The following is a 9,386-nucleotide window of genomic DNA, read 5'->3' on the forward strand; positions in this document are numbered from 1 at the left end:
CCCTGGAGCCTTCTCTTCTCCAGGCTGAACAACCCCAGCTCTCAGTGTGCCCATAGCAGAGGTGGACTTGGAGGTGCTGTCCCTGTGGTGTTCAGAAGAAAGGGTGGCTGCAGAGCAAAGAAACCCACCTGTTTGCTTTCTAACAATGTTTGATTTCTTGGCACCCTCCACCCAGAGGCCTTTCTTTGTGCTCCTCAGGAACACCACAGTGAAGACAAGCTGCCCCAGCACCTGCTGTTCAATCCCTCACCTCGCCAGGTCAACGGCCAAAGTAATCAAGTTTATAGGGAAACAATAAACATGATACAGAAAACAAAGCGTCCCCCCAGTATCCTGGTTCCCAGCCCTCTTTGCCAATTCCTGCCCCATCAGCTTTGGTTGGGAGGATATATAAAACCAGCAGAATTTCTTGGTGTGGCCACGGCAAGACATAGACTGAGTCAGAAGAATGGGAAGACCAGCCAGGAGAGGTAAAGATGCTTTGCAAACTGAATAGCTTGATACGGGCATTGCTCCTACTTACTGTTGTGTGTCTCCATAAGGGTCAGCACTCACCAGAAGTGATGCTTTCTGCAAAGACTGAGATAAATATGTATGTTTTCTGCAGGTTAAACTTTCTGAATTACTTGTTTTTGTAATGTTGTAAGAGCATTAAAGACATTGTAAACAATTCCCAAATGTTTTTCGGAGACAGATAACACTTTCACCTTTTCATTTGATTTTGTAACTCCTCCATAACTTCCATTCCTTCCTCTATTAATTTTAACTTCTGTTTATTTGCTGTTTTTATACCAGTTGTGGCCATTCTGTGCTCCTCAGCAAGTGAGATATTGCTGCAGGCACTGTTCTAGCTCACAGGATTGCAGAGGCTCTTCAAGGCTGAGCCTTCTGTCAGTGCTTTTAAGACACCACATGAGAGCTGTGGGTCGTTACTGCACCAAAGCTGACAAGCTCCCCACCACAGCCTCAGGCAAGGAGCAGATCTGTGGCTCTATGCCTCAGTGGCCAGGCAAGGGCCATGCTGTTCTGACCAGGCTGCTGTGGATGCCCTCTTCCTCCTCCTCTTCCTCTTCTTTCTCCTCCTCCTCCTCCAGGCGCTGGCATGGCAATGCTCTGCACCCTGAGCATCTTCCTGAGCCTCCTGGTCCCAGCTCACACCACCAGGTCACCCGACTGTGGCGGCATCCTCACCCCCTCTGGACTGAGATACCGTAAGTGCAGACCCACATCTCCCATGCCAGCAGCAGGGAGGGGAGGCAGGGACATCTTCCACTCCAGTGGTGAAACACCAAATGCTGGCACCAGAATCCTGTGCCACTACTCAGCTCACCTGCTTTACTCCCTGCCTGTTGCTAGCAGCAGGGGGTTAGTAAGGGATGCAAATGGGTTTCAGCCTGTCCATCAGGACACAAGCCCCAGAGGCTCCCATAAAACATCTGCCCTGTTTTGCAGTTGCTGAAGTTTCAAAGCCACATGCAGAGTCGGTCCTCAGGCACGACTTCATGGCCCCGCCAGCCCCAGACCCGTCTCCCATCTCCCCAAGCAGGTGAGTTGCCCTCTCTTGCCCAGGCTTGCTGCCATATCCCTGGTTCACACTGGTGTTTGAATATTGTCACAAAAGGCACTTTACCAGTGAGGGAAAGATCCTCCTGGAGACCAGGAGGTTTAGAAATGAGCTCCTGGCTCCTTCTTTGAGGTCCAAGAGTAGCAGAACCCATGCTGCCCTCAGGGTGTGGATTTTATCTGTGCAGTTCTTGTGAACTTTTGGGGGTTCTCAGGGACTGCGTATCAGTCTGTGTTGGTCTCCCAACACCTTCCTTTCTGCTCCAGCAGGAACCAAATTATCTCTGTCAAAGTTGACAAGTTTTCCCTGACCCTGATCCCTGACACCGGGATGCGGCTGAGCATCGAGGTGGATCTTGGCACCACATCTGCCCCGTGAGTACTGGGGCTGCAGGGCTGGAACCAGCCCAAGCTCAAGGCTGGAGTGACAAAGCACCTCCAGGAGCAAGGACAGCCTGGGGGGAGTGTGGCCAGGAGCACCCCCCAGCTCCGGCCTCTTCCTCTCCTCCCCATCACAGCTCAACCACCAAGGAGATGAGACTGTCCATCCTGGCAGACCTCCATGTGGACATGAACCCCGAAGGAAACCTGGAGTTGGTGACCTCTGACTGCAAACCCACCCTGGAGGAGGTGCAGAGCACTGAGGGGGTCACTGAGGACAGGTCAGCCCCGCAGTTTTCCTCCTTGTGGGATTTGGGTAACAGGTGAAAGAAGAAACTGAGGCACAAGTGTTTCTAGGCTGGAAGGTGATTGGATTGAGACTTGCTCACTGCCCTCAAAGCTCAGCACTAAAACTTTACCTTCATGGGAGGAACTTTCCTCTACTTTTGGGGTGGTTTCCCCATTTTAAGAGAGTTTCAGTCTGTCACAAAGGAGCAGTACTTTTAGAGTTGTGCAGCTGGAATGCTTTTAATGCAAGTCCAGTGGCAATTCTCTGGTGGTTTGGGATTCTGAAGAGTAATCATAGCTTAACAGATGATAGAAAACAATGGTAATTCTGTCTCTGGATGCCTTTTGGGTCATATAAAAGACACTCACCCACCTTTGGCTGATCTAGTTCTCTCCTAACTTCTGTTCTGTTGTTTTCACCCAGCAAGTCCTCAGGATCGGACGTGGACAAGCAAATCAACGTTGAAAAAGTAAGATAAAGTTTGTAAAGGCATGAGACAGCGTTGTACAGGCCTGTAAGAATTAGAGCACTTTATGGTGCTATTCCCCCACAGCTCTGTGCTCACTGGACACTGCCATCATCCCCTGGCTCCTGCTGTCAGCAGATGGCAACACCCACCTCAGAGGCATTCCAGGGAAACTCAATGCCGGCAAACCCCCATGTCCATCTATCACCTCTCTTTTTGTTCTTTATTCCATAGATTTGCCTGGAAGTCTCCAAACTGCTGCTCTTTCCAAACGAACGGCTGATGTCTCTGGCAGGTGGGCAGTTGGCTTTCAGTCTCATTATGGACTGAGGGTTTCAAGGATCATTTTGGAGCAGGTTAATGAGGTGGGATAAATTCCTACCCTGCAGCAGCAGAGGCTCTGCTGCCATCATCTCCCCGGGGACTTGCTCCCTCTGCCCAGCTCTTTCCCTGTCTTTTTCACTCAGGAAACCCAGACACTTTCTGGAGCCAATCCCCTGTCACTGCTTCCCTCCTCTTACTGAGCATCCCTCTGCTCCATTTGCAGCTCCATTCCCCATCACACCGAGCTGCCAGGTCCAGTACCTGCCCCTGGCTGCCCCCATGTACTCTGAGCAGGGAATCATCATCTCTTTGCAAGTAAGTCCTTACTTTTCATCTCTCACAGCCCAGCTCCAGTTCTTGGAAGAGCTGCTTCCTCACAGTGCTACTGAGACACCTGAAACTCCTTTTCTCCTTGCCTGTGTCCCTGCAGACAACTTTCCAAGTGGCAGGGACGGTGATCCCCCTGCCAGTCAGCCCTGTGCCTTTCAGCATGCCCGAGCCAGTGAGCTCCAGCCCTTCCCACCTCATCTTGGCTTTCTCCGAGCACTTCTACACCAGCTTATTCTCCGCATTGGAAGAGTCTGGAGCCCTCAATGTGAGCCTCCTGGTAAGTGGAACAAGGCAGGAAGAAAGGAGTGGGAGATACACACTTGGAGGGACAGCCCTGCCCCAGAAATGACTTGGAGGAGCCACATGCCCTGCACAGAAATGAGAGTGTGTCCAAGCACCTGCAGGAGTCACAGCCCCTCAGCCCCAAGCTCTTAAAAATATTCCTGGTCTAATGGTGCATGGAGAGTTTGCCGTGAGGAGTCACCTGCACACTGTTTCTGGCATGGGCTGGTGGGAGGAGGGCTTCTGCACGTACCCAGGGGTGGGATGGTGCTCTTCAGAGGGGCTGCATGGCCACGCTGGACATGAGCCCTGGAGCAGCAGCCCTGGGCAACCCTTGGTCTGATCATGAGCTGTGCTTGGTGTTTCAGAGCTCGCTGACCACTGCCACCTTGGCTGAGAGGATCACTCAGGTGTGTTGCTGTGGCTGTGACCCCAAGAAGCACAGCCCCAGCTCAGGCAGTGTTCCCCACCTGCCCACCTCCCACCCTGGGGGTGCAGGGATGGCTGCCATGCCCAGAAACAACCCTGCTCCCTCGGCAGATGGGCTCCCTCTTCCAAGAGGACCTACCAGTGGTGCTTCAAGCTGTGACCCGGAGTTCACCTCACGTGGCACTGGAGGAAGACAAAGCAATCGTGAAGCTTTTCCTTACTGCCCAGATCGGAGCAGGATCATCCCTTTTCCAGAGCTTCCTGAGTGTGAATGTGGTAAGTGTGGAAGCACGCCGAGCTTGGGAAGCGTGTGCTGCGAGTGTGTCCATGCTGCCCACGGGCACTGCCCCTTGCTCTGAGCCCTGGCCCCACTGCAGGGGCTGATTCAGCCTTTTTCCATCACAGTGCTCCCAGTCTCCAGCAGTGTTTGCCCACGTGGCATTGTGCAGGATGCAGGGAGCACTTTGCAGGAGGCAGCACATGGATGGGTTCATCATACCCCACTCTTCAAAGCTGAAGTGGGGCCAATTCCTCACTGATCCTGCCCTCTGTTCCCCTCACAGGATGTGACTGCCAGGCTCCACTTCAGCGTCGCCGACACGAGGATGATCATCTCTGTGGCAGCCGTAGAGTAATGAGCCCAGCTGCGGGAGCCCGAAGGGGACACGTCCCAGTCACAGCAGGGAAAGGACAGGCAAAGTGGTCTGGGGAGGCTTTTAGCTTTTAGAGTTTGGGCATTGCAGAGGTAGCTTCTTCCCAGGGAGACAGTGAAATTCCACAGACACGACTAGGGAGAAAAGTGGGAACTGCAGCTTCCACACTCCCACAAAGGCCCTGAGTCCAGACAGGGAGTTTGGGGAAACAGGAGAAACTGCTAATTACAACTCAGCACCAGCAGCTCCTCTGCTGCTCTTTGTTTTCCAGGGATATCGAGCTCAGCCTGGCTGCCTCTGACGTGGGTCCTGTGCTGGTAGGTACCTCCAGCTGTGGCCACTCCTGGTACCATCCTCTAGGAGCCTGGTCCCCCTCAGCTGCCCCAGCCATCCTGGGCAGTGGGTGCCAGCAGGGAAATATGGAAATACTGACTTTGGGTGCTTGCTGCACCCGGTGGAAGGGACAGTTGGGTCCTTGTGGGATGGGAAGAGGTGCAGTGAGCATCAGGACGCTCTCACAGGTCTCTACCCCTCTCCTCATGCTTTAGCCCCACACCATGCGTTCACCCTGACTTTCCCCCACAGGCTGCCTTGCTGGAGGAGTTGTTCCTGCCCACAGTCCGTGAGGAGGTGCCAGCCCAGATAAACGGTGAGGATATGGGAGCTCTGCGGATGCTGCCATGTGGGATGATCAACATGGACCCAGACAGCACCCAGCTGGCAACTTCCCCTCTTTCTTTTTCTCAGTGGTCCTGAGACAAGGTGTTTTCCTGCCCCATATCGCCAGTTTCACTTACACCGATGTCAACATCACAATTCACAAGGTAAGAAATAAGACATTTAAATTGCTCCCTGCTGTGCTTGATTTAAAGGAAGCCTGGGAGCAATGCTAACCTCCCAGCACCAGAATGAATCAGAGCCTGATCATCCAGCCCTGGTAACCTGCAGAACCAAGTTCTGTTGCCTTAAATAGGCCCAGCTCCTCTTCAGTCCCATGGACACAGGCAGTGGTTGTGTCCAAAGGGCCGTGGGGGGTGGTGAAGCCCCGTGTGGGCTGATGGAGCCACACAGGCACCATGCTCAGTCCTCCTTCCTCCCTTCCTTGCTCAGGACTATGTCTTGATCCCCTGCAATCTCCAGCTAGAGGCAAAGACTGGAGAGGCGAGCACCCGGGAGTGAAATCCAGTGTCTGGGGTAAAACAGTGGCAAAATCATTCCGCTGACTCTCACATCTCGCTCTGTGGTTTGTCACTGCTTGAAACGTTGAAGATCTTCTCTCTTGCCTTACTGAAACATCATGGTTTTATATTCTGGATAATAATGGTGTTGCACTAGCACCTTTCTCTTCCAGCCCTGCTCCTGGTAGTTTTGTTGTACAGAGGATGGATTGTAACAACGTTCCACGTTTTAATTAAACATTTCTCTTTAATTCCGCATTTGCTGGTGTGACTATTGACATTTTTCCCCCCTCAACAATTTGTATCTAGAAACAGATGAATTTTGCCCATCATGTCCAGACCCTACATTTAATCAATTCCACTCATTTACAAGGATGCAAAACAGACTCGTGCCTCTGCAGAACGACACAACCCCTACAACGAGAGATCTTTCATCTGCTTTTCCTCCATGTCTCGTGTTACTATGGGAACATTACAGCTGGTGTGTTTCCTGGGTCAGAAAGAGGAGGAGGGGAAGGAAATCAGTCTGCAGAATGGTTTCTAATTTTAGACCTGAAGGCAGTTATATTTTCAACACTTTGCTTCTGAGAAAGCTCATCACAGAGAAAATGCTGAATGAGAGGTGACTGCACCGGCGCCGTGGTCACTGGCATTATGATGCTCTTTCCTACTGATCAAACACACTTCCCAGTTGTTCAGGAATGTAAAAGGGGGATAAAACACCCACAACAGACACAGGCATCCAAAAGGGAAAGGTGGGTGGTAACAGAGCTCCAAAAGCTGCCCCAGTCACTCAATCACTGGGTGCTGCTGCATCTACCCCAGCCAGGGTGAACACGGGGCTTTGCTGATGCCCGGGAGGAGCATCCTCATCCCTGATCATGCAGCTCCTGCCTCAGCTCTGCCAGGGTGATGCCTCACGTAACACCCCAGCCATGAAACCTTATTAATTACATCCACATCTGCTTTCACTTGCTACAACTACACCCATCATTTCTGGCCTCTGAAGCTTCTGAAAAACACTTCAAAACCTTGTATTTCAAAGGCTTAGAAACAGGAAAGCAAACAAAACAAGCCAGGTTGATTTACTGCAAGGAGTAAAGAACCCTGAAGGTTTATGTGCCCAGAGTGGGGACCTGACTAATGATGTTAATGCCTGAGGTTGGCCATAGCAGGAACAGCTCCTAATAAAAGTTTCCTGGTAGAGCTGCAACCATTATTCTTTGACTAATATATGTTAAACCAGTTTCCCAAAAGGAATAAGTTACCGTAGTAAGAAGATGCATTTCTTTGACAGGGAATATTCTGGCTCCAAGCTTCACTGCATGACTCTGCCTCTCCAGCACAGGGCTGGAGTCTCAGGAGCTGCACCCTCAGCTGCCAGCCCCACCTGGGAATAGCCACAGGCTTAGAGCAGAGCTGGCTCATGCTGGAGAATGAGAGTCTTCTGCTTCTCACTCCAGTCACCCCATTTACTGAGACCCCCAGCACAGCCAGGGAAAAGGAATGCTGAAAAAAGTGTTTGCACTAGCCCCTTTGACATGCCCAAAACCCAGCACTTTCCTGGGCAGTCCTGCAGGAAGAGCTGTCTGGTGACACCCAGCTTCCCTCACCACCGGCACATGGAGAAGCAGGCACCAGCCAGGTTGTTCAAATCCTGGAGCAGGGGGAGCAAGCCCCTTCTGCAGCCCCCATGAAAGAGCAGAGAGATGCAGCTTTTGCCAGGGTCATCACTGGAGCAAGAGCCAGAGAGCTCCAAGTCGCACGTGCAGCCAGGAGCACAGCCAGTCCCTGGCAAGCCCTCCTGCTGCTCACCCAGCTCAAGATTTCCCAGCCTGTCAGGGTACCAGTGTTAAAGAAACTTTCCTGAACAGGATTGTCCCAGCTCTTATGGGTTCTGGATTGCAGTTTCCTGCTCTGGATATGCTCCTGAAGCCACTAGAAATTTAGATGTACATGTTGGAGAAGGTTCAAGTAACACTGAGATGCTGCCCTTTCCTTTGGAAAAGGCTCCTCTACTGCTTCCCCCTCAGTCCCATGTGATGAGCAGCATGATGGAGGACAGACCCCAAGAGGAAAACCCTTTTCCAGGGGCACAAGATGGCTTTTCCATCTTCTGTGACCCTGGGCTTGCAGTTGTGCCAGTGCTCCATGCAGCAGCAAACTCTCATCACATGCTCTCGTCACACTGTTTTCTTTCTCAAGACAAGCAGAGGCCTGAGGCAGTGCCAGATCACAGAGCCTTCTATAATGTGCCAGAGAAATGAATGCCTCCCAGCAGAGCAGAATACACACAGAAGTGATGGCCAAACGGGAACGAAAAGAGGGCCTAAACTTTACTTACTATCCAGACGGTGTTTGCTAAGGAACCAGAACAAAACCTTGTATCAACACAGCCTGTTCTGCCAGCCTGTGGGCAAAAAGGATGGATGGAGACACCAAGTCCCCGCAGTGCAGGAGCCCTGAAGTGGCACAAAGCAGCTGCCAGCACAGGTTGCTGGGGCCACTCATCCTGTCCTGCAGGTAAGAGGGTGCGTGGGCATGCTGGTGTCAGGGAACATGAGCAGTGGGATCTGAGCTCCCTGCTCCTGGCTCCTGAGCAGGTTCCAGTGCTCCACAGTGTTCACCCTTGTTGGCACCTCAGTTCACGGGGGTTCACCCAGCGATGGGGCTGTACCCAGCCTGCTGCTTCAGTGTGGCACCCTGTCACCACACAGGAGCATCACTTCTGCCCAAGGACAGGGCAAGGCCCGTGTCACCAGCAGCTGAACAGTCTCGAGGAACACAGTCCCACAGGCAGCATCAGCCTGCACCACGCTGGGAACCAAAGGAGCTGTTTATACTCACCAGGACACTCATCTTCAATGTTACCACGGACTTCAACTGACCCAAAGCCCTTCTGCTGGACACGAGGCGGGTCAGTCCATGTGGTGACAGTGTGTGACACCAGGTTTGTGTTTGGCACAGCTCAGGTGAGCTCTGGCCAGTTCACACAAAGAGGGACCCCAATGAGTCCAGCACCTTCTCTGCTGTGTTCAGTGATTCCTCTGCAGCATCTCACAGCGATGCTGGGAGCTCACGCACCAGCCACAGGTTTGGGCCCTGCAGATGCTAAACTATTCCTACCTTCAGGCAGAAATGCAGAGTGGAATATTGCCCCATCCCTCACCTGGTCGGTGCCAGACCACCACAATCTCTGGGGACACAAGGAGTAAAAAACATGCTCATAATAATGTCCAGTGCTGAGAAAAACAGATTTTGGAGAGGCCATTTAAAACCTGAGATTCATATTTTTTTAACCCAGAATAATTCAGGCCTCTTAAAATCCAAAATACTGGGATTCTTGTCACTGTAACATGCAGAGACCAACAGGCTGTGACATCAGCCTAAGCAGACATGGCTCTGGCAGGCAGATGGGTGTACTCCAGAGCTATCAGACCTCTCAGTCCTCTGAGAAGGAAGTTTTCCCTCCAGATTCCATTAGGAAACGC

The 9,386-nt window shown here is 52.1% G+C and overlaps 1 protein-coding gene across 1 annotated transcript; it reads left to right on the forward strand.

Annotated features, from left to right (window-relative positions):
* The first annotated feature begins 1,102 nt into the window (after window positions 1-1,102).
* On the forward strand, window positions 1,103-5,980 carry BPIFB2 (BPI fold containing family B member 2). Its single transcript, XM_048321877.1, has 15 exons — window positions 1,103-1,211; window positions 1,453-1,546; window positions 1,834-1,938; window positions 2,082-2,225; window positions 2,657-2,702; window positions 2,934-2,994; window positions 3,247-3,338; window positions 3,454-3,630; window positions 4,004-4,045; window positions 4,176-4,340; window positions 4,628-4,695; window positions 4,989-5,034; window positions 5,303-5,366; window positions 5,465-5,541; window positions 5,828-5,980. Exons 1-15 carry the CDS (start codon window positions 1,103-1,105, stop codon window positions 5,894-5,896), a joined length of 1,359 nt encoding a protein of 452 aa, XP_048177834.1. The 3' UTR covers window positions 5,897-5,980.
* The last annotated feature ends 3,406 nt before the right edge of the window (window positions 5,981-9,386 follow it).

Source organism: Corvus hawaiiensis, chromosome 17 (assembly GCF_020740725.1).
Source record: "Corvus hawaiiensis isolate bCorHaw1 chromosome 17, bCorHaw1.pri.cur, whole genome shotgun sequence".
Lineage (NCBI taxonomy): Eukaryota > Metazoa > Chordata > Aves > Passeriformes > Corvidae > Corvus > Corvus hawaiiensis.

Excerpts from the sequence above, each read along its gene's own strand:
- BPIFB2 (XM_048321877.1), top strand. The coding sequence starts at position 1,103 with ATGGCAATGCTCTGCACCCTGAGCATCTTCCTGAGCCTCCTGGTCCCA. Across the intron at positions 1,939-2,081 it reads CTTGGCACCACATCTGCCCC|CTCAACCACCAAGGAGATGA; the intron begins GTGAGTACTGGG and ends TCCCCATCACAG. Across the intron at positions 3,631-4,003 it reads CCCTCAATGTGAGCCTCCTG|AGCTCGCTGACCACTGCCAC; the intron begins GTAAGTGGAACA and ends TTGGTGTTTCAG.